The sequence below is a fragment of the Bufo bufo genome, chromosome 1, assembly GCF_905171765.1.
Source record: "Bufo bufo chromosome 1, aBufBuf1.1, whole genome shotgun sequence".
NCBI classification, from domain to species: domain Eukaryota; kingdom Metazoa; phylum Chordata; class Amphibia; order Anura; family Bufonidae; genus Bufo; species Bufo bufo.
In genome coordinates, this window is record NC_053389.1 from 23,255,090 (window position 1) to 23,280,591 (window position 25,502).

The 25,502-nt window shown below is 48.7% G+C and overlaps 1 protein-coding gene across 2 annotated transcripts in view; it reads left to right on the forward strand.

The window, feature by feature from the left end:
* Positions 1-25,502, forward strand: part of LOC120992292 (phospholipase A2 inhibitor 25 kDa subunit-like) — a 598,293-nt gene that overhangs the window by 474,866 nt on the left and 97,925 nt on the right. The window contains exon 1 of one of the 2 annotated variants that reach the window (XM_040421206.1): positions 9,525-9,616. The exons of the other annotated variant lie outside the window; for it this stretch is intronic. Coding sequence (XP_040277140.1) covers positions 9,565-9,616 — 52 coding nt within the window. The 5' untranslated portion in view covers positions 9,525-9,564. Of the gene's footprint in view, positions 1-9,524; positions 9,617-25,502 lie in introns of those variants that run through there. 2 annotated transcript variants of the gene reach the window in all.

Here is a 25,502-nt window from a genome sequence, read left to right on the forward strand (position 1 = left end):
CCAGGGCCAGTAATTTGGAAAGTTGCGCATTTAGTGCTATGGCCTGTGGTTGGTTGGCTGGGTATTTGTGCTTGCGTTCAAATGCCTAAGGAAAGGACATTTGTACGCTGTGCTGGGATACGGAAGTGGATGTGGTCGCTGATGGTGCTTGCGAAGGTCCAGGTGCAGGGTGGGAGGCATCCGGGCCAGCATTGTAACACAGGGGATTGGCCAGCATGTAACACAGGGGAAGAGGAGGCAGTGTTGTGACCCGCAGACACAGATTATGGACCCAGGCATTCGGCTCACCTATTACCGTAGTTTGATGCCATGTGGCGGATCATGTTTGTGGTGGTGAGGTTGCTAGTGTTCACGCCCCTTCTCATTTTTGTATGGCACAGGTTGAAAACTACTATTCTTTTTTCGTCTGCACTTTCCTCAAAAAAGCACCATACTGAGGAACACCTACCCCTTGGCAAGAGAGATTTCCGCAAGGGTGTGCTCCGGGGAACAGTTGAAGGCCTGTTTGGTGTGGCCCGCCTTCTCCCTTTTGCCACCACACTGGCTCTTCCAGCCTGTTGCGGTGCTGCGGATCCCTCCCCCTCTGTACTGCTGTCCTCGCTCGGCTTGCCACCTTCCCAGGTTGGGTCAATGATTTCATCGTCCACCACCTCCTCTTCCACTTCCTCACTCTGCTCATCCTCCTGACTTATTGATCTAACAACAACCTCAGTTATTGACAACTGTGTCTCATCCTCATCATCAACCTTTTGAGACATTAATTGCTGTTTACTTATTGGCAACTGTGTCTCATCATCATCATCCACCTCGTGAAACACTAATTGCCGTTTCCCACCGTCATCTTCTTCTGACTGTGGATGCTCAAGAGTTTGGGAATCAGGGCACAAGATCTCATGTCCCTCTTCAAGCGGACTTGTTGAGAGACCCAAATGAAGGAATGGTGATGAAAGCAGCTCCTCGGAATATCCGAGTGTGGGATCACTTGTTTGGCAAGACTCTCCATGGTGGGAGGAAGGACGATCAGGGTGAGGATTGTGTTGACCAGACCCTTGGCTACTGAGACTTGACTTTGTGGAAGACAGGGTGGTGCTTAACTAACTGGAAGCATTATCTTCTGCAATCCAACAGACCACCTGGTCGCACTGGTCTGACTTCAAGAGCATTGTCCTGCACTGCCCTGCAAACTGGGACATGAAGTTAGGTATCTTGGATGATTGTTTTTCTTGTGCTCTGGCAGCAGGCACAGTTTCAACGCGCCCAGGTCCACGGCCTCTGCGTGCACCATCAGCATCATTGCCACTTCCCTGTCCCTTACCTTCTTCATATTAAATGTTATATATGCTTGAAAGTATGTTACACGTACAGTAGCGTAGGATTTGTAAGTGTATGTGCCAAAAAATAAAAAAAGGTATCTGGGATGTGCACACGTTACACAGGAGAAATACCGCAGATAATGTCGCTGATGTCTGCAGCGGCTAATATAAAATTACACGGAATGTACCCTAGGAGATGTACCCCTGGTAATGTCACTGTCCGCAGCGGACATCGTCTACAGAAAAAGTACACTGGATGTCACTTCTATTTTTTGGATGTGCACACGTTACACAGGAGATGTAGCGCAGCTAATGTCGCTGATGTCAGCAGCAGCTAATATAAAATTTCAGGGAATGTCAAAGGTATTTGGGTTGTGGAAACGTTACACAGGAGATGTAGCGGAGCTAATGTCACTGTCCACAGCAGACACCGTCTACAGAAAAAGTACACAGGATGTCACTGATATTTTTGGGATGCGCACACTTTACACAGGAGATGTAGTGCAGATAATATCGCTGTCTGCAGCAGCCTAACTTTTGCACGCTATTTAGCGCAGGATGCGCTGAAAATATATATTGCTGCTGCCACATACAACAATAGTCATTAAAAGGACTTTTGGGTCTCTGACAAGTTTTTCTACTGAATAAAAAAATATATAATTTCCCTCCCTACTCTATCTTTCCCTTCCTCAGCACAGCTCTCCCTGACTAACATTGAGCCGAACACGTGTCATCGTTCCGACCAGTCAATCACTGTAATGCCAGTAACCAACATGTCTACGGCATTATGCCTTATTCACAAATCAGTGTCTTGGTCAGCAATTTCCATCACTGATTCTGAGCCAAAACTAGGTGCAGTTCTAAATAGAACAGGTGCAGATCTTTCCCCTATACCTTATGTCTGTGGAGGCTCCAATTCTGGTTTTGGCTCACAATGGCCTCATGCATCCGAGCCGCAGTTTTGGCGGCTCGGATGCAGACCCATTCACTTCAATGGGGCTGCAAAAGATGCGGACAGCACTCCTTGTGATGTCCACATCCGTTGCTCCGTTCCGTGGCCCCGCCAAAAAAATATAACATGTCCTATTCTTGTCCGCACTTTGCGGACAAGAATAGGCAGTTACATTAAAGGCTGTCCATGGCGTTCCGCAAATTGCGGAATGCGCGCACGCCAAACACACCACGGTCATGTGCAGGTAGCCAATCACTGATGGAAATCACTGACCAAAACACTGACATGTAAATGAGACTTTACAGTGAAGGGCAGTACTTACTTGCATGTTTATTGGCTGCACAGCAGCCAAGAAATGTGCGGGGAGGAGACTCGGGCATTGCACTCGAGCACATGCGGTATTCGGCTGAATACCGCCATGTGCCGAGCATCGAGATGCTCGAGCCGAACTGGTGTTCAGCCGAGCATGCTTGATCAACACTAGCAAGCGACACTCACCAAAAAGATGGATTTCTTTATTTCCAACTTGTCATATAACATCAGTACAGGCATGGGTCAACATACCGCAGGCAGTAACTCATGGCGACGGCCGTTTCGCGCCTCAGCCCTTCCTCAGGCCGCTCACGTTCTGACGCACAAGCGTCATCTTTATGCGCCGAATCTCTGGGCAGGACATATTAGTGACATCACCAGAGGCTCGATGCCATACATAAAAATATACAAAACAACATAACTTAAAATCAAAAGAGAGATCACAATCAAAAATGATATGTTATCTACAAGAATACTCCTAAATCATTTCTGTCATTCAAACCAAGCAGGCCCATAGCTCCGGATCGTAATATCCATCTTGAATCTCTTCTCAAGAGCTCTCGATGTCTATCGCCCCCTTGTGGTCGATTGCATACTAACTCAATTCTTGCAAACCTCAAAACCTTGCTGTCACTGTTATGTTCCAATCTTACGTGTTCTATTAATCATGGACACCCTTTCCCTGTGTTAATGGAATTCAGATGTTCTCTAAATCTTTCATTCATATTCCTAATAGTCTTGCCTACATAAAATCTACCACATACACATGAGACGAGATAAACAACATATTTACTCCTGCATGTGCCTCCTTGTGCAAGCAGAGGTCGCAGCAAAGTATGAGGCCGTGGCAGCAGGGGTCACTTCGAGAGGCCTTAGCTTCCAGTGTCAGCTAGCGGTCGTGTCTTGACCAGCAACCCAGTGGTTCTTGAATAGTAGACTCGATCATCGACTTTGTCGCAAGGGACATCAGGCACCCCCAGCCAAGAGTTGGTGGGTTCGTCAGACACAACCCTTATTTGGCATGGCACGGGAGCAGGCCCTGTGCACTCACATGTCCTCAACCTGCCTCTGTCCTTTTCTGTTCCCTCAGCCAGAGAAGTATTGTATGCTGTGGGCTCATCTCCACTATAGAGTGAGGACGAGCTGCTAGAAGACAGTCAGCAGCTACTGGCAAGCCAAGATGTGGAGGAGACTTCTGCTGCTTCCTCAACTAGGCATGCAAGTAGTGATGAGGAGCGTGGCGTTGGAGCTAGTGTTGTGAGCGGTGAGGCTCCTGACCCAGAGCCGGTTGAGGAGGACATCAGTGACGTGCAGACAGTACTCGATGATGATGATGTAGCTGATTGCACTTGGGAGCTGGGTGACTAAGGGGCTTCATCATTGAGAGAAGAGGTTGTCAGCTTGCCCGTGAGGCAGCGGTGGAGCCAGCAAGTCGCTAGCATGGCCGGGAGTCAGCAGGGTGGCAGCAGTGGGAGATCATTAGCCAAACGTGTCTGGGGTAGACCAGCTGCTTCGCAGGAACCTGCCTGCCCGGGAAGTAGTGGTGCACGGGTTCAGCGCGTGTAGCAGTCAGTATGTAGTGTTGGGGGTAAAATCACCTATTCAGCGTTGTGGCAGTTTATTGTTAAGCCGCCGGAGGAGGTGAACATGGCCATATGTAGAATCTGTGGGCAGAAGGTGACACGTGGCCAGGGTGACAATGTTGGCACCATGGCCCTGCGACAACATATGCAGCATCACCATAAAGTGGCCTGGGAGAATCGTGGCTTCGATGTGGTGGTCCAGCCTGCCGCAGCAACCGCTCAGTGGCACGCAGCCGATTTCAGGCAGTCAACATCTGCGTGGCTTCTACATCTCACGGCCACATGAGCCCTGTGGGGGCTGAACTGGAGGAGGACGAGGAGGACATTGAAGCACAAGCAATGTGTAGTGAAATGGGTGTTTTTTCTACTTAGGTGACAGGAGAGGAGGAGCAGGAGCAGCCAGAGGAACTACAGGGTGATGAGGAAGACGAGGCAGAGGACTTAGACACACCGTGGCAGTATGCAGTGGAGATGGAGGCAGGGAGTACAAATGGCCCTATACATGCTCACTTGCTTGCGTAGTGACCGAATTGTCACCTGCCTAGTGAAGAAACTAATCACCAGCAGCAGCAGGTAGACCTGGAACAGGACCTGAACCAGCAAGTGGTGGCAGTTTTGGACAGCACCCTGCCACCCTACATTGAAGATCCACTGGACTACTGGGCAGCCAAACTGGATTTGTGGCCGCAACTGGCAGAGTTTGCCCTGGAAAAGCTGTCCTGCCCGGCCAATAGTGTGGCATCAGAACGGGTGTTTAATGCGGCGGGGGTCATAGTTACCCCAAGAAGAACTTGACTGTCCACCCAAAATGTGAAGAGACTGACATTTGTAAAGATGAATCAGGCATGAATCAGACAGGATTTCAACCCACGAATGCCTGATGCATCAGACTAGATCATCCATCGTGCCACACCAACACTTTGACAAAAGAGATTGGTTTCTTCTGGCTACCTGCCTCAGCTACTATTCTGATGAAGCCACCCGCTTGATGCCACACATCTGATACCAAGTGCTCCTTCTTATACCCACCATCTTCAGCTGGTACTGGTATTGCCACCCACCTCCCCACTCTGTCAATGTCGGTCACTCTGTGATCTCCTGATGCTGCTGCCACCTCCACACTATGTCACCATGCCACTCTGTGGTCTCCTCATGCTGCTGTCACCTCCATACTATGTCACCTTGCCACTCTGTGGCCTTTGATGCTGCTGCCACCTCCACACTATGTAACCTTGCCACTCTGTGGCCTCCTAATGCTGCTGCCACCTCCACACTGTCATTGTGCCACTCTGTGGCCTCCTCCTGATGCTGTTGCTGCGGACAACTCCACACTCTGGTATTGTTCCACTCTGTGGCCTCCTCATGCTGCTTCCACCTCACCACTATGTCATAGGGCCACTCTGTGGATTTCTCATGCTGTTACCAACCTCCCCACTTCATGACTGGGCCACTATTTTGCCTTTCGGCCTGGCTGACATCATCATTTATTTGACCCTTCTTCTGATCTGTCAGAAGGAAGGAAAAATGAGATGCACAACGGATCCTGTCTGTGCAGCAGCTGTAAGGCCTGTTTGGTCCCATCAGAATTGGCTTGCGATTTGGTAGCCAAAGCAGGAGTGGGTACAAAACACAGAAGACATGCCAATATCCCATACACCCCAGATGTGGAATCAGCTGACGATGGTGTAAAAGGAGTGCACTTCTTCTTGGCGTTAATATCGAACTGTGTAAGGCTGAGTTCATACTTGAGTTATTTGGTTAGTTTTGGCCCCGTGACTGCCCATATAAGTGAAGAGTGCAGTGATTCTAAGAGCGACGCCTGTCATCTGCGTGTCATACTGACTCACAGTATTATTTCACTTCCACATCAGACTCCCTATGCGTGTTACTGCAAGGCACAGTGTTCTACACTACTATAAAGGCTCTCTGCAGCCAGGAAATAGCAGTTTTTTTTAACGCCATTCACCGTGAATAAATTCGGATCGAACCAGATTTATTCTGAAAAGTCACCGAACCAGCTCATCTCTAGTAAAAATGCTATTTTTGTACCAGTAGTATTAAATGCATAGTTCAAATAAATTTTACTACATTATTATATCTGTGTTTGCGGATGCATTATTGCATCAGACAGTGTGTTTTATAGACATTTTAGTACAAATACAGATGTAGCAGGGTTAACACTCAAACTCTTAACTCATTGCGTAATCTTGAAACAACAGGCATTGGAAAGCAATTGAAGGTGTTTGCTTAGCGCATTTAGTTTAGATAACACGTCTCATAAAGCATGAGTGTTCACGCTACTACATCTGTATATCATTGTTGAAGCATAGTTCAAAAACATTTTGTTGCAAACATTGCTACTTTTAAAGCATCAGACCGTGTGCTTCTGAGACATTGCCAATAAGTGTCCATACTAAGTTTTTTTTTCAGATGAATTGCATAAAATGGCAAGCAGCATCATTTTACTGTTAGAATTGTTGTTGAAATTCCATAAAGGAAAAGAATGATGGTCACAAGACATTGGGAGGAAGTGGGGGTGAGGGGCTTGCCCTGACTGGCTCACTGGCTGACAGCCGGGCCGGCGCCACCAGTAAGGCGACTTAGGCAGTCGCCTAGGGCGCCATTTAGCAGGGGGCGCCCGTTGCAGTGTAAAGAATAAATAAATAATAAGTTGGTTATATAAGTTTGGCCGGCCGGCGGCGCCCCTCATCCTGCGCCTCCTGAGCGGTTCAGCGCTTGCCGCTCTAAAGAATCTCCGGCCGCCGGCTCCGTGCTGCGCAGCCTGTGCCCACTGTCATGCTGTGTCTGCTCTGTGCTGCTGTTAATGTAGCGTGGCCGAGCTCTGTTCGGTCCGCGGTACAGGAGCATTTGTTTCCTGTACCCGGCCGGACTGACAGGAAGTGACAAGGGAGGGGGGGTAAAATGAGAGTGACAAGGGAGGGGGGGTAAAATGAGAGTGACAAGGGGGGGGTAAAATGAGAGTGACAAGGGGGGGAGTAAAATGAGAGTGACAAGGGGGGGGGGGTAAAATGAGAGTGACAAGGGAGGGGGGTAAAACGAGAGTGACAAGGGAGGGGGGTAAAATGAGAGTGACAAGGGAGGGGGGTAAAATGAGAGTGAGAAGGGAGGGGGGTAAAATGAGAGTGAGAAGGGAGGGGGGTAAAAGGAGAGTGACAAGCGAGGGGGGGTAAAATGAGAGTGACAAGGGAGGGGGGTAAAATGATAGTGACAAGGGAGGGGGGTAAAATGAGAGTGAGAAGGGAGGGGGGGTAAAAGGAGAGTGACAAGGGAGGGGGGTAAAATGATAGTGACAAGGGAGGGGGGTAAAATGATAGTGACAAGGGAGGGGGGTAAAATGAGAGTGACAAGGGAGGGGGGTAAAATGAGAGTGACAAGGGAGGGGGGGTAAAATGAGAGTGATAAGGGAGGGGGGGTAAAATGAGAGTGACAAGGGAGGGGGGTAAAATGAGAGTGACAAGGGAGGGGGGTAAAATGAGAGTGAGAAGGGAGGGGGGTAAAATGAGAGTGAGAAGGGAGGGGGGTAAAAGGAGAGTGACAAGCGAGGGGGGGTAAAATGAGAGTGACAAGGGAGGGGGGTAAAATGATAGTGACAAGAGAGGGGGGTAAAATGATAGTGACAAGGGAGGGGGGTAAAATGAGAGTGAGAAGGGAGGGGGGGTAAAAGGAGAGTGACAAGGGAGGGGGGTAAAATGATAGTGACAAGGGAGGGGGGTAAAATGATAGTGACAAGGGAGGGGGGTAAAATGATAGTGACAAGGGAGGGGGGTAAAATGAGAGTGACAAGGGAGGGGGGTAAAATGAGAGTGACAAGGGAGGGGGGGTAAAATGAGAGTGATAAGGGAGGGGGGGTAAAATGAGAGTGACAAGGGAGGGGGGTAAAATGAGAGTTACAAGGGAGGGGGTAAAACGAGAGTGACAAGGGAGGGGGGTAAAATGAGAGTGACAAGGGAGGGGGGTAAAAGGAGAGTGATAAGGGAGGGAGGGTAAAATGAGAGTGACAAGGGAGGGGGGTAAAAGGAGAGTGATAAGGGAGGGGGGTAAAATGAGAGTGACAAGGGAGGGGGGGTAAAATGAGAGTGACAAGGGAGGGGGGGTAAAAGGAGAGTGACAAGGGAGGGGGAGTAAAATGAGAGTGACAAGGGAGGGGGGTAAAATGAGAGTGACAAGGGAGGGGGGTAAAATGAGAGTGACAAGGGAGGGGGGTAAAATAAGAGTGATAAGGGAGGGGGGTAAAAGGAGAGTGACAAGGGAGGGGGGTAAAATGAGAGTGATAAGGGAGGGGGGTAAAAGGAGAGTGACAAGGGAGGGGGGGTAAAATGAGAGTGATAAGGGAGGGGGGTAAAATGAGAGTGACAAGGGAGGGGGGTAAAATGAGAGTGACAAGGGAGGGGGGTAAAAGGAGAGTGATAAGGGAGGGGGGTAAAAGGAGAGTGACAAGGGAGGGGGGGTAAAATGAGAGTGATAAGGGAGGGGGGTAAAAGGAGAGTGACAAGGGAGGGGGGTAAAATGAGAGTGACAAGGGGCGGCATAAATCCTTGCACCGGCCCTGGCTGACAGACAGCTCAGATGAGCCAATCGGGGCAGCAGACAGCGAGGAGCCTGTGCAGAACAAGATGCTAAGTCACTGCAGACCGACACACTGAGCATTAGGCCTCATGCACACGACCGTATGGCTTTTTCAGTGTTTTGCGGTCCGTTTTTCACGGATCCGTTGTTCCGTTTTTTGTTTCCGTTGTGTTTCCGTTTTTGTTCCGTTTTTCCGTTCCGTTTTTCCGTATGGCATATACAGTATACAGTAATTACATAGATGAAATTGGGCTGGGCATAACATTTTCAATAGATGGTTCAGCAAAAAACGGAACGGAAACGGAAGACATACGGATGCATTTCCGTATGTGTTCCGTTTTTTTTGCGGACCCATTGACTTGAATGGAGCCAAGCACCGTGATTTGCGGACAAGAATAGGACATGTTCTATCTTTTCACGGTACGGAAATACTGAAATACTGAAACGGAATGCACACGGAGACACTTCAGTATTTTTTGCTGAACCATTGAAATGAATGGTTCAGTATATGTTCTGCATACTGAACTACAAAAACGGCCAGTATACTGAACGCAAAATACTGTCGTGTGCATGAGCCCTTAGAACATTTCAGGGAGAGAATAGGGGACAAGGAGAATTTCTTTCTACACTTCCTTAAAAATGAACATACATTCTTGCACTGAGGAATTGCCCCATTTTGTTTCTAAAAAATATTTTCTATTGATCATTTGTAATTGGGAATATCAATGCATTATAAACAAGTTACTGAATGTGAAATGAAGACCCTCGACCAAGGCTCCCTCATCTCACATTACGTCCTGTCTTCACAAACTGAACCATGAGCTCCCTGATTGGAATACTCTGCCTCCTCTCGGCTCTTGCAGTAACAAGTACGTTTTCAGAAAGGTTGCAACTTGTAAGACCTGAGTTACCTGCATATGTCTTTTGCTTCAATATAAATAGTATATATTATGTAATATAATGCTAATATGAAATAATACAGGCATGGTCAACCTGTGGCCCTCCAGCTGGTGTAAAACTACAACTCCCACAATGCCCTGCTGTAGGCTGATAGCTCTAGGCTGTTCGGGCATGCTGGGAGTTGTAGTTTTGCAACAGCTGGAGGGCCGCAGTTTGAGGATGCCTGAAATAATACATAGTAACATAGTTTATAAGGCTGAAAATAGACAACTGTCTATCTAGTTCAGCTTGTTATCCTGCAAGTTGATCCAGAGGAAGACAAAATAATATAAAAGTATAGTGATAGTTAGAGATGAGCGAATCGAAGTTGACGAAGTGGAATTCGATCCGAATTTCTGAAAAAAATTCTATTTTCCTCGCGCTTTGTGGTAACGAATCACATTTTTTTCCTAAAATGGCTGCTGCACGTGTGAGGACATAGAGCAAGGAACTCTGGGAAGGCAGGATAACCCATAATGCCATGCCAGCCAATCAGCAGCCAGCCCTGTCACAGCCCTATAAATAGCCTCAGCCATCTTGGATAGGGATGAGCGAACCCGAACTGTATAGTTCGGGTTCGTACCGAATTTTGGGGTGTTCGTGACACGGACCCGAACCCGAACATTTACGTAAAAGTCCGGGTTCGGTGTTCGGCGCTTTCTTGGCGCTTTTTGAAAGGCTGCACAGCAGCCAATCAACAAGCGTCATACTACTTGCCCCAAGAGGCCATCACAGCCTTGCCTACTATTGGCATGGCTGTGATTGGCCAGTGCAGCATGTGACCCAGCCTCTATTTAAGCTGGAGTCACGTAGCGCCGCACGTCACTCTGCTCTGATCAGTGTAGGGAGAGGATGCAGCAGCTGCTGTGAGGGCGAGATTAGGCAGGGATTTATTTACTGAAGTGATCGATATACAGCTGTGTATCATACAACCTCTGCTAGTTAATTGCTCATTTTTAGGCTGCCCAGAGTGTTTTTCTGTCACTTTTTTCTTGGGTGATCGGCGGCCATTTTGTGTCTTGTGGTGCACCAGCACAAGCTGCCACCAAGTCCATTTAACCATCAATAGTGTGTTTTTTATTTTGCTATATCCTACATCAGGTGCTTGGCTGTGCTTGCTATTTTATTGAGGGGTGAAATACAATTGCCAAAATAGCAGTACCCTAAATCTGGTGTTTCAGCTGTGGCTAGCCAATTGTAATACTGTCTGCTGTCTGGCAAAGGATATATTTTTTTCTGGGTTGAAATACAATTCCCAAATTAGCAATTCCCTAAATCAGTGGTTTCTGCTGTATCAGGCCAAGTTTAAATCTATCCATAAAAGGGTATATTACATTGAAGGTGCTGATAGAGTCATTCTCAATAACGTCACACGCTACCGTGCATTTCAAAGTCTAATTCTGTCCGTAAAAGGGATACCTGTCATCCAGCGCCTAAATACTAGGCCTACAATTTATATTCAACTAAATCTGTCGTTACTGCTGTGCCTGTATTAGTGTAATACGGTATCTAACTAGATAGCCAGATAGTGTTAGGTGCCTGTAAAAAAAAGGCCTGAATTTGAATTCAATACTTTGGGCCAAATAATTTTTGTGGTGAACGGTAACAATGAGGAAAACATCTAGTAAGGGACGCGGACGCGGACATGGTCGTGGTGGTGTTAGTGGACCCTCTGGTGTTGGGAGAGGACGTGGCCGTTCTGCCACAGCCACACATCCTAGTGAACCAACTACCACAGGTCCCAGTAGCCGCCAGAATATACAGCGATATTTGGTGGGGCCCAATGCCGTTCTAAGGATGGTAAGGCCTGAGCAGGTACAGGCATTAGTCAATTGGGTGGCCGACAGTGGATCCAGCATGTTCACATTATCTCCCACCCAGTCTTCTGCAGAAAGCCCACAGATGGCGCCTGAAAACCAAGCCCATCAGTCTGTCACATCACCCCCATGCATATCAGGGAAACTGTCTGAGCCTCAACTTATGCAGCAGTCTCTTATGCTGTTTGAAGACTCTGCTGCCAGGGTTTCCCAAGGGCATCCACCTAGCCCTTCCCCAGCGGTGGAAGACATAGAATGCACTGACGGACAACCACTTATGTTTCCAGGTGATGACATGGGTATACCACCTCAGCACGTCTATGATGATGACGAAACACAGGTGCCAACTGCTGCGTTTTTCTGCAGTGTGCAGACTGAACAGGAGGTCAGGGAGGAAGACTGGGTGGAAGACAATGCAGGAGACGATGAGGTCCTAGACCCCACATGGAATGAAGGTCGTGCCACTGACTTTCAGAGTTCGGAGGAAGAGGCAGTGGTGAGGCCGAGCCAATAGCACAGCAAAAGAGGGAGCAGGGGGCAAAATCAGAACACCCGCCGCCAAGAGAGTTTGCCTGCTACTGGCCACCGCCACCTGGGACCGAGCACCCCAAAGGCAGCTTCAAGGAGTTCCCTGGCGTGGCAGTTCTTCAAATAATGTGCTGACGACAAGACCCGAGTGGTTTGCACGCTGTGCCATTAGAGCCTGAAGCGAGGCATTAACGTTCTGAACCTTAGCACAACCTGCATGACCAGGCACCTGCATGCAAAGCATGAACTGCAGTGGAGTAAACACCTTAAAAACAAGGAACTCACTCAGGCTCCCCCTGCTACTCCTTCTGCTGCTGCCGCCTCGGCCTCTTCCTCCGCCTCGGGAGGAACGTTGGCACCTGCCGCCCAGCAAACAGAGGATGTACCACAAACACCACCACCTCCGTCACCAAGCATCTCCACCATGTCACACGGCAGCGTTCAGCTCTCCATCTTACAAACATTTGAAAGAAAGCGTAAATTCCCACCTAGTCACCCTCGATCCCTGGCCCTGAATGCCAGCATTTCTAAACTGCTGGACTTTGAAATGTTGTCATTCAGGCTAGCGGACACAGACAGCTTCAAACAGCTCATGTCGCTTGCTGTCCCACAGTATGTTGTTCCCAGCCGCCACTACTTCTCCAAGAGAGCCGTGCCTTCCCTGCACAACCAAGTAACCGATAAAATCAAGTGTGCACTGTGCAACGCCATCTGTGGCAAGGTCCACGTAACCACAGATACGTGGACCAAGAAGCACGGCCAGGGACGCTATATCTCCCTAACTGCACACTGGGTAAATGTGCCGCTGCTCGCCTGTCTGCGCTACAGCGTAACTTCGGCCTTCCCGCTCACCGCCTCATATGCGACGTGTCCACCAGGTGGAACTCCACCTTGCACATGCTGGACAGACTGTGCGAGCAGCAGCAGGCCATAGTGGAGTTTCAGCTGCAGCACACACGGGTCAGTCGCACTGCGGAACAGCACCACTTCACCACCAATGACTGGGCCTCCATGCGAGACCTGTGTGCCCTGTTGCGCTGTTTCGAGTACTCCACCAACATGGCCAGTGGCGATGACGCCGTTATCAGCGTTACAATACCACTTCTATGTCTCCTTGAGAAAACACTTATGGTGATGATGGAAGAGGAGGTGGCCCAGGAGGAGGAGGAGGAGGGGGAGGAAGAGGGGTCATTTTTAGCACTTTCAGGCCAGTCTCTTAGAAGTGACTCAGAGGGAGGTTTTTTGCAACACCAGAGGCCAGGTACAAATGTGGCCAGACAGGGCCCACTACTGGAGGATGAGGAGGACGAGGATGAGGAGGAGATGGAGGAGGATGAAGCATGTTCACAGCGGGGTGGCACCCAACGCAGTTCGGGCCCATCACTGGTGCGTGGCTGGGGGGAAACGCAGGACGATGACGATACGCCTCCCACAGAGGACAGCTTGTCCTTACCTCTGGGCAGCCTTGCACACATGAGCGACTACATGCTGCAGTGCCTGCGCAACGACAGCAGAGTTGCCCACATTTTAACGTGTGCGGACTACTGGGTTGCCACCCTGCTGGATCCCCGGTACAAAGACAATGTGCCCACCTTACTTCCTTCACTGGAGCGTGATAGGAAGATGCGCGAGTACAAGCGCACGTTGGTAGACGCGCTACTGAGAGCATTCCCAAATGTCACAGGGGAACAAGTGGAAGCCCAAGGCGAAGGCAGAGGAGGAGCAAGAGGTCACCAACGCAGCTGTGTCACGGCCAGCTCCTCTGAGGGCAGGGTTAGCATGGCAGAGATGTGGAAAAGTTTTGTCACCACGCCACAGCTAACTGCACCACCTCCTGATACGGAACGTGTTAGCAGGAGGCAACATTTCACTAACATGGTGGAACAGTACCTGTGCACAACCCTCCACGTACTGACTGATGGTTCGGCCCCATTCACCTTCTGGGTCTCCAAATTGTCCATGTGGCCAGAGCTAGCCTTTTATGCCTTGGAGGTGCTGGCCTGCCCGGCGGCCAGCGTTTTGTCTGAACGTGTATTCAGCACGGCAGGGGGCGTCATTACAGACAAACGCAGCCGCCTGTCTACAGCCAATGTGGACAAGCTGACGTTCATAAAAATGAACCAGGCATGGATCCCACAGGACCTGTCCATCCCTTGTGCAGATTAGACATTAACTACCTCCCCTTAACCATACAGTATATTATTGTACTCCAGGGCACTTCCTCATTCAATCCTATTTTTATTTTAATTTTACCATTATATTGCGGGGCAACCCAAAGTTGAATGAACCTCTCCTCTGTCTGTGTGCCGGGGCCTAAAAATATCTGACAGTGGCCTGTTCCAATGGTGGGTGACATGAAGCCTGATTCTCTGCTATGACATGAAGCCTGATTCTTTGCTATGGGACCTCTCTCCTCTGTCTGGGTGCCGGGCCCTAAATATCTCACAGAGGCCTGTTCCAGTGGTGGGTGACATGAAGCCTGATTCTCTGCTATAGGACCTCTCTCCAATTGATATTGGTTAATTTTTTATTTTATTTTTAAATTCATTTCCCTATCCACATTTGTTTGCAGGGGATTTACCTACATTTTGCTGCCTTTTGCAGCCCTCTAGACCTTTCCTGGGCTATTTTACAGCCTTTTTAGTGCTGAAAAGTTCGGGTCCCCATTGAACTTCTCAAACCCAAACATCCAGGTGTTCGCTTAACTCTAATCTTGGATTCTGCCATTTTCCAGTGTAGGGAGAGACGTCAGCAGGCGCTAGGGACAGTGCTAGGAAAGACTTCCTTGTGCTAAAAAAATTATTTACAAGTACAGGGAAAGATTATTCAAGGAGTAGGGAAAGGATAGGGAGGAATCATGTCACAACATTTATGTTGAACAGGGTTCAGTCGGGGAGGTTACAGCCTGGGTAATAGGAACAATCCTATTACACCTTGCTGCACTGACTGGGGACCCAAATTGCCATTATACAGCTCTGCAATTCCAGCAAACCGTTCTTGTTATTGGGGTGCAAGTGCTGTTTATACAGCCATTAACAGGGTTTATTACATGGAAATATTTCTACGCCTTATTTGCCCTTATGCGGTGCAGTTATATGTTCTAAAGCATTTTGTGGCTTGTATTAGTGGGAATAAAAGGCTTATTAGCTGTTGTGTGGTGAAGTGTGAAAATTACAGCCCTTTTTGTTGTGTATTAGTGGCAAAAGTAAAATATATTTGCCGTTCAGCGCTGTAGTTATATGTTCTAAAGCCCTTTTTGCCATGTATTAGTGGCAAAAATAAAATATGTTTGCCGTTCAGCAGTGCAGTTATATGTTCTAAAGCCTTTTTTTTCGTGCATTAGTGTAAAAAAATATATATAATTGCCGTTCAGCAGTGCAGTATTATGTTCTAAAGCCTTTTGTGGCATGTATAAGTGGAAAAAAATAAGGGCCTATTTGCCGTTCAGCGGTGCAGTTATATGTTCTAAAGCCCTTTTTGTCAGGTAATATTGGCAAAAGTAAAATAGATTTGCCATTCAGCGGTGCAGTTATAGCTTCTAAAGACCTTTTTCTCGTGTAATAGTGGCAAAATAAAAATATATTTGCCATTCAGCGGTGCAGTTAAATGTTATAAAGGCCTTTTTTGTGTGTATTAGTGGGGGGAAAAAAGGGCTTATTAGCTGTTGTGTAGTAAATTGTGAAAATTACAGACTTTTTTGGGGTGTTTTAATTTCCTTTTTATTTTTTTTATCTAACAGTGTCTCAGATAGAGAATTGCCAGGCCCCGCACAGGGAAGTGGCAGAGGCCTAAATGTTTCTCGCGCAGGCACAGGTCGCAGCAGAGTAAGGGGGCGTGGCAGCAGGAGTTGCAGCGAGAGGCCTGAGCTCTCTATGTCATCTAGCGGTCGTGTCTTGACCAGCAACCCAGCGGTTCTTGAATGGTTAACTCGATCTTCGACTTCGTCGCAAGTGACATCAGACAGTCGCAGCTAAGATTCGGTGGTTTCATCAGACACGACCCTTTGTTGGTATGGCCCGGGAGCAGGCCCTGTGCCCTAACCTGTCCTCAACCTGCCTCTGTTCTTTTCTGTTCCCTCAGCCAGAGAAGTATTGTATGCTGTGGGCTCAGCTCCAATATACAGTGAGGACTTGCTACTAGAAGACAGTCAGCAGCTACTGGTAAGCCAAGATGTGGAGGAGATATCTGCCGCTTCCTCCACTAGTTAGTGGCAAGTAGTTATGAGGAGAGTGGCGTGGGAGCAGGTGTTGCAAGCGGTCAGGCTCCTGACCCAGAGATGGTTGAGGAGGACATCAGTGACCTGCAGACAGTACTCGATGATGATGATGTAGCTGATCGCACTTGGGAGCTGGGTGACGAAGGGGCTTCATTTTATTTTATTTTTTCTTTATATAATAATATAATAAAATCTGGTGTCTCCATGATAAATCTGCAGCGTGGGGCCCCATGTTGCTTCTACACACTTTCAAAATAATCCTTCAGCGGAGAGAATAGATGTTGGATGACCGGGACGCTCCATGACCTTCCCAGGAACTTCTGTCGGGATCAGCGGTTAATTTCTAAAAAGTGTGTATAGTGCAGGGGGAATCCGAAGACCCTCTCCATCTCGGTGCACCACAGAATGTCCTCCTTCCCATCCATGATGAATGAAAACTTGTGATGTTTTCCCTGACGAAGAGACCATGGGCTTCTAGTTGTTTTGAATCTTGATGAACTTTGCGACTCTTCCTGGCTCCAAGCAATCTTGAAGCTTTGCCTTCTCATTGTCTGTAGCTACTAGAGGCCTGTTCATGCCAGGCAGGTTCCCCCAGAAGTATGACAGTGGAGCGAGGCGCAGACGTAGCACAGCGAGAATTGACTGGAAGGGGGAAGTTTCTAGTCCAGGATAGGGTTAAATTGTAGGGGAGGGGTTAGTGTTTCAGGGGAGGGTTTGGGGGCGGTTTTTGTATTTGCGCGCGCTGTTATATTCTGGGGTAGAGGCAGGAACGGCACCAGTGTCCGTTGCGCTTTGCGAGTTGGCTCGATGAGCAGCCGATACCGCACTTGCATCAATTTTGAAAGTAAAAAAAACAGTTGTCGACTGCCCCCATAAAGGCCTTTTCAGTGGAGGTTAACCACAGATAAATCATTACAGCGACTGCCGCCAATTATCAGATCGAATTGTCCCCATTCTTCAATCCGCTTCCTGGTTATATTCTGTTTGTGGTCGGATCGGCTATCAGAAAGGTGAACCTAACCTATCTAATCCTATCTACAACAAGCAGTGGAGTTATGCCATAGCTGCCGTGTTAGGGCAGCCTAAAGGGGCCAAAAAGAGCAGACCTTAGTTTAGAGTAAATATATACATACCGTTACGACACCCGATTTTGAACAGAAAAGACCTTTCACGATGAAGGTGCGGAATATACCGTATATATCACAGTGACTTCCATCTACCTTACCTCTTTGTCATGTGCACCGCCACATCGTTCTTGGAGATGGTTAATGCTGATGCAATTGAAAGAGTGGCTGCTAACCAGGAACGATTTACTCCTATGTTGACTAACATATGACCATATTACGAGAAGGTCTGAATCCTTAGAGCCGCAGACTGAAACAAACAATGGTGAATGTGTTGGAAGGGCCTAGATGAACTCCAACCATCCGCCAAGGGCCCTGATCGGGCACCGACTGTTCCTGGTGGCAATATACTTTACCTCTACTTATTCCCCAGGCCACACTTTCTATTAAGGGCCCAAAAGTCAGAACATGGCGTCTGCCGTCTTACTGTAGTAGTAAATGAAGTGAAATGTGTAAACCCACCAGGCCTGGGGAACCATTCTCAGGAATACATGGCTATTTCGATTAACAAGCTAATGTTGCCTGTAATAAGGACAGAACGTACACATAATACCTGCAGTTGTGACAGAAAATAAGCTTAAGGTCGTGATAAACTATGTATGCTGCGCCTGTAGTCGTGATAGGACTTGTGTCAGAAGACATGACAGACTTCGTAAACTGCGCCTTATTACTGTACCTCCTACTGGAAGGATGGTCTGATACCCAGGACTTAGGCCGGACACCAACACCCTCAGCCCGAGTTTGTAAATAAAGTAAGCATGCCTGGGAGAAGATGATGTCCACAAAGGCAGGCTTGGGATGACTGCTTATAAAGAAAACAATGAAAACCCAGCAACCTAGAAAATAAAAGTCAGGGAAAATAATAACATGAGTGAGACTTAAATCGCACAAGCCACGCGTGCGAGCCACCACAAGAAAATTGTATTGCGAGCCACAGATGACTGAGCCATGCGAGCGGGTCTGAAGACAGAAAAAGACATGGAACTTACTTGTTGTGGGACCACGCAGCTGGCCTCGAATGGCGGAGTTATGTGTGTAAAACTTAAACGGAGAAACCATGCGTGAGAGACTAATGGCGGAGTCATATGTAACACTAAAAGGGAGAAGCCATGCGTGAGAGACTCTAATGGCGGAGTCATATGTGTAAAACTACATGGAGAAGCCATATGTGAGAGACTAATGGCAGAGTCATATGTGTAAAACTAAAACTGAGAAGTCATGCGTGAGAGACTAATGGCAGAGTCATATGTGTAAAACTAACACGGAGAAGCCATACGTGAGAGATTAATGGCGGAGTCATGTGTGAAACTAAAACAGAGAAGCCATGCGTAAGAGACTCTAATGGCGGAGTCATATGTGTAAACCTAAAAACGGAGAAGCCATGCGTGAGAGACTCTAATGGCGGAGACATATGTGTAAAACTAAAACGGAGAAGCCATGCGTAAGAGACTCTAATGGCGGAGTCATATGTGTAAACCTAAAAACGGAGAAGCCATGCGTGAGAGACTCTAATGGCGGAGACATATGTGTAAAACTAAAACGGAGAAGCCATGCGTGAGAGACTAATGGCGGAGTCATATGTGTAAAACTAATAATAAAAACAATCTCTGCCCCTCCCCCTGCACTGTTAAGGGAGTGAATACAAGAGCTGCCCTGAGTGACATGTCTGCCTGCTGGGAGACTCTGCAGCATGTTGTATGTGTAGAACTACAAGTCCCACCTGTATAATGACACTGCTAATACACATAGGATCTTCCCCCTACCTTCTAGTGTAATGCTCTCTCTAGTATGTCAGCTCCAGTGCCCAGCATTGTCTCCTCACTGCCTGCAGAGCTGTGCAGCTGAAGGGGTTAAGAATCCTAGCAGAGAGTAGACGGCAGTGGAGGGGGGGGCGTGGCCAGCACAGTGACATCTCGTTTACAGGCTTGTAAATGACCTTTATCAGAGCAGGGAGAGAAGCTGACATCACAGGTCATGTGAGAGAAACCAGCCACCGGAGATAAAGTGAGTTAATTGGAAAGCTGTTACATTTGTCTAATAATAACAGGGATAACCCCTTTAAGTACAGCAGAAAGGAAAGGAAAAGATTCCTATTTAAGCCTGATAGCACAGCAGAGCCAGAGAGCAACAGACATAGCAGAGAGGAGTTTGCCTTCCAAAACTTGCTGGAAACCAGGGCAAAGCCTATTGTAAAGGGGTGCCGAAGGCGCACTCGATCTCCCATCAGCCGCAGACCTGCTGCTTAGCTTCGGGAGCGAGGATCTGTGTTTGACCTTGTTCCCAGGGCAGCTTTGCTAGCTGGGAGGCTCCCTGCTCCTAGGTCTGCCTTGAGCGCCGAGCTGATCACTCGGTGCTTGACTGGTCGTTCTGTCGGTCATGTGATGCTGGCCACGTCACATGACACTCACTCCCCACTATAAATACAGGCAGCCTGCTGGCCACAGGTTGCCTGTTAATTTTAGGTATCTGGTGATTGTTTTGTTCCTGCATACTTACCGGATCCTGTGTTCCCTGACGATCCTCTGCCTGCTCCTCCTGTACTGCGCATCTCTCCTGGTATCCTGACCCCGGCTTCCACCTGACGATTCTTTGTGGACTCCTGTTGTACTTCGTTTCTCTCCTGGTATTTGACCTCGGCTTTTCCTGACTATTCTCTGCTCATTCCTTAGTACTGCGTAGCTCTCTAGGTATTGACCCGGTCCGTTCACGTTCCGTTATTTGTCTTGTTTGTCTTCCCAGCATGTATCCTAAGTTAGGGACTGCCGTCTAGTTGTCCCCTGTCATTAGGACTTGCGAGGCAAGTAGGCAGGGCCAGGGGTGAGGGTGGAGCGCAGTGGTCACTATCCTCCCCCCTGTGTGTAGTCTACGTTACCGTCACACCTATAAATCGTTTGGAAGAAAGTTTATTGAAAGTAAAGCTGTTTTCAACTTCAACACAAGGTCTGGACTCAATTTATTACTTCATCCCCTTTACCAACTACCCCCTTTGCTCTGCTTCAGACAACACCACCTGGAGTCCAGAGTATCCAGGTGACACGTGTACAACACAGTTAAGGGACATTATAGGCTGCCCTACACCACTCTGGCATTCCTACACCTGGGTACCATCTACCATATCACTGAAAGGGGCCCTGTGCCCTTGTTGCTTCACTGCAACTGGCGTCACGACAAACTTTCACTAAAAAGGACCCTTTTCCGCAGAATAGACTGTCGCACATGTGAGGCCCATCTTAAGCTGACAACTGTAGAGGCTCTGGGTGAAATAATAAAAAGAGAAGTGATGAGATCAGTGATAAAGAAGTGATCCTGTTTTGGAATCTCCACCTCTCAAGATATATTGAGCATTTTGCAGAAATTTATGCTCAGCAGACCATTTTTTCACAGATATGACATTTCAGTGCCCAGTATGTTGAGACACACCATGCCCTTTAAATCGTTACCAGGTCCTGAAATTCCAGAAATCCGGATAAAAACTGCTGTTTGGTTACGCTTAGGGTTCAAAAGGAAGGTCACCTTTTGACTTTACAGATTTTGATTGATTAGGTTATGGGCACCATGTTGCTATTGAACCCTGAGGACCAACCAAACTATACTTTTTTTTTTTTCTCTCAATGGACCAGTGTGAGGATTTATATATTTTTTATTTATCATTGGTTCTATTTTGGGGTACTTACGACTTTTTGATCACTTTTTATTTCACTTTTTGGGAAGCAGGATAAAGAAAAGTCAGCAATTGTGCCATTGCTTGTTGGGTTTTGTTATTGTGGAGTGCAACGTGCAAGAAAAATGGCATGTTATCTTTATTCTGCTGGTCAGTACAATTGCAAAACAATTCTTAATAGAATTGCTTTTACTGTAAGCATATTTATAAAAAAAAAAAAAAAAATGGTTTTTGGGTCACTTTTTCTTGAGAGCCATATATATATATATTTTTTTACCTGGCGATGAGCTTGTGTGAGAGTTTGGTTTTTGTGAGTTTAGATACAGGTGAAACTTGAAAAAAATTTAATATTGTGCAAAGTTCATTTATTTCAGTAATGCAACAAAAAAGGTGGAACTAATATTTGAGATAGACTCGGACTCATTACATGCAAAGCGAGATATTTCAAGCCTTTGTTTGTTATAATTTGGATGATTATGGCTTACAGCTTATGAAACCCCAAAGTTACAATCTCAGGTACTCTTTGCTCAGGGGGTATGGATTAATTAGATGGCTAGAGTGTGAAATTTTGAGCCTAGAATATTGAACCTTTTCACAATATTGTAATTTTAAGTTGCATTAAGTTGCTAATGAAAAAAAAAAGCAGGAGAGAAACGGAGATGACACATGAAAGGATTCTTTGCATATCTTATGTGTTTTGTACCCACTCATGCTTCTACTTGTACCCAATTCTGATGCAAAATAGGGACCATGTCATACAGGCCTTACAGCAGCTACATAGACAGGATGCTTTGTGCATCTCATTTGTCCTTCCGTCTGACAGATCAGAAGAAAGGTCAAATAAATTATAATGTCAAGCAGGCCAAAAAGGCAAAATAGTGTCTCAGTCATGGAGTGGGGAGGGTGGGAAGAGCATGAGAAGTCCACAGAGTGGCCGAATGACAGAGTGTTGAGGTGGCAGCAGCGAGAGGAGACCACAGAGTGGCCCAATGACATAGTGGTGGGGTGGCAGCAGCATGAGGAGACAACAGAGTGGCCCAGTGACATAATGGTGAGGTAGCAGCAGCATGAAAAGACCACAGAGTAGTGATGTGGCAGCAGCATGAGGAGACCACAGAGTGGCCCAGTGACATAGTGTTGAGGTGGAAGCATCATGAGGAGACCACAGAGTGGTGAAGTGGTGGCAGTAGATGGGTGAAAAAAACTACTCATCAGCGACTCTAGATGTAAGTTGCTGCTGATGGAGCTGGTACTGCTGCTGCCCCCTTCCCCCTCCAGCAGCCATGGCAGTGGAACGTGAGCACCCCCCGGTCAGACCTGTGTGAGGATGGGCGATGGCGCACATAGGCAGCGGCCAACTGACTACATAGGATGTCTCGATAGTAGTTCAGTTTGTCTTCCCTCTCAGCGGGTGTAAAAAAGGCCCCCATTTTCGACCGGTAGCTAGGGTCTAACATGGTGGAGAGCCAGTAGTCATCCCTCTGCCAAATGGTGACAATTCGGCTGTCACTACGCAAGCAAGTGAGCATGCATCGGGCCATTAGCGCAAGTGACTCAGAGGGACTCCCTGCCTCCATCTCCACTGCATACTGCCACAGTGTCTTGGTCCTCTGCTTCGTCTTCCTTATCGCCCTGTAGCTCCTCTGGCTGGTCCTGCTCCTCCTCTCCTGTCCCCAGTGTAGAAAAACCACCCATTTCTCTAAGCATTGCTTGTGCTCGAATTTCCTCCTCCTTCTCCTCTAGTTCAGGCCCCACAGGGCTCATGTGGCCTTGAGATGTAGTTGCCACGTCTCCTGACCCCTGACCAGCCAGATTTACCAGCATCTGTTCCAGGACATGAAGCAGTGGAATGACGTTGTTCATCCTGTAGTCCTGGAAACAAACAAATAAAGTGGCCTCCTCAAAGAGCCCGAGCAAACGTCAGGTGTCACGCATGAGCTGCCACTGGCTAACATTGAAGTTACACAGGGGAGTACCTCTGTCCACCTGTATCGTCAATAAATCGTTTATGGCCTTTCTATGTTCATATAAACTGTCCAACATATGGAGGGTGGAATTCCAACGGGTGTACACGTCGCATATCAGCCTATCTTGAGGGAGTCTGTTCTGCTGCTGCAGCTCAAGGAGGGTGTGCTTTGCGTTGTACGAGTGGCTGAAGTGCATGCAAAGTTTCCTGGCCATTTTCAGGATGTCTTGCAAATGGGTGGAAGACTTCAGGAACTGCTTTACAACCAGATTGAAAACATGTGCAATGCAGGGCTCAGCCATCTTTGATGCAGTGCTGACACCATGTTTTTCCCTTTGCCGGTGACCATGGTTCCGATTTTGAGTTGTCGAGGAGAAAGCCCCAGGATTCTATTTCTTGATGAAGGACGTGGAGCCCATGAAATGGAGGATGAGGAGGCAGAGGCGGACCAACAGCGTGAGAATGTGGAGGCAGAAGCAGCGTCATCTGGCCAAGTTGCTGATGGCGCAGGGCAGGAACCACATTTACCCAGTGTGCCGTAAAGGACATATATTGTCCTTCACCGTAGTTACAGCTCCACATGTTGGTGCTGCCGTGCACTTTGGCAGACACCGACAGGCTCAAGGACTGGCCCACCTTCTGTTCTACATATGTGTGCAGGGCTGGTACTGCTTTTTTTGCAAAGAAATGACAGCTTGGGACTCTTCTCCTCCGCTCGGTATAAGCCATCAGTTCTCTGAAAGGTGCAGAGTCCATCACTTGGAAAGGGAGGGACTGCCTGGGACTCCCAGGCTATGAGCTGTGCGCTACGATTGGCCAGCGCTGCAGCAAGGGACAACCCTAATACAAAAACTCTGCCCCGTACAACAGAGGGAGCTGCACACACCGGAGCCTATACCGGGCGAACGGAGCGGCGCCCAGACATACTAGTAAGTGCAGGGGGACCCCTGGGCCCCGCTCTGCCCACTGATATAGTTAGTTTTTAGTTTTTAAACTAGTGAAAGGTCCTCTTTAAGGCTGCAAGACTGGGGGTAGGCCTGGCATGACAGGCGTTTGGAGGGAGTGAGTTGGGAGGCTTAGGGTTAAGGGGTATTGCAAGGATGGGGGGTGGGGGGACGTTAGGGGAGGAGTGTAGGGTTTAAAAAGGGCAGCGGGAGGCGGGATCAGGGTCATCTCGTGTGGGACAACAGTCTTGCAGCAGCCCCTGTCCTGCTGCTGTGTTACCTCTTGTAGTGACTGACCTTTTTCCCAAAGATGTCTTCTGTTGATGCTTTGCTGGCGCAGCTCCGGGCGACAGCTAAGAGCAAAGGACCAGAATGGCTCCAGGCGTCGGTCCAAGGCTTGCTTCCGGGGTCAGGGGATCCGGCCTACACAGCCCTCCCTATTCGCCGGCCGCGAAGGACCAGGCCTCCGGCGCGCCTAAGTCCGGAGGAGACCCCGAGGGTCCGGCGCCAGGTACGGAGCCCCACCAGGGACCCTCCGGCACGCGCCGCAGGTAAGAGCAGTAGAGCCGGGCGGTCGCGTGCCGGGAGGAATCCGGTTTTATGGCGGGGCCCTGGGCAGGAGAGACCTGACATCTCCACCCCTGTATCAGGCGACGTGGGAGCAGGACCAGGATCGGCAGGTGGGCCAGCGCGGGCTCACCTGGCATGCCGTGGGAGTGAAGTCCGGGATCCATCTGGGGGACGGCGTGGTCAAGATGGCGGCCGGGAGCAGGATTCTCTGATCGGGCAGCGCGGAGCTGGCCCAGCGTCGACGTCTTCTGTGGAAATGGCGGCCTCCAGTGGTCGAGCTGCAGTATTGCAGGCTCCAGTGTCAGCTTCAGCCGGGGAAATGGCGGCCTCTAGTGGGCGAGCTGCAGAACTGCAGGCTCTGGGATTTCAAGCAGCAAGAGTGAGCACTGGTAGTTCTGAAGATTGGAGATTGTCCAGAGGGGAGAACAGCGCCGGTCAAGATCCACGACATCACGTTCCGGCTGGTGGAATCACAGCGTCCACGCAGCCAGTTGAGATTCAAGGGGAATCAGCATTAGCGGTAGCTTGTATTGGGGGGGTCCTGGGGTCGGGGGGGGGGGCCCACAGGGGTCTGTTGCAGGGGGTTAGAGGCATTGTTAAGGGGGTTGAGGGATTTAGTGAAGGGGTTGGTAAATGTGGGGCCAGGGACAGGGTCACCGGTGGCGGCCTGGGGTATACAAGGGGCAGGGTCAGGGGCAGACGGCTGGGTCTGTTGGGCCGGGGGACGGCGGGATCGTGGGCGCAGGAAGTAGTGGGTCATTGGGGGTTCCAGTGGCAGGTCCGGCGGACAAGGCCGGTGGTAGAGATAAGGAAGCGAATACGGAAAAGGATGGGGTGGAACCACGGTTGGACGATGGGGCGAGAGGGGAGGTGTACGTTTGTTTTGAAGGGCCGCTGGGGGCCCATCTTAAGTCGGAGTTGAAGGAAAAAATATGGAAAGGGAATTACGTGGACATATTCTTGTTGCTCCCGCTAGAACGGTTTAATTTG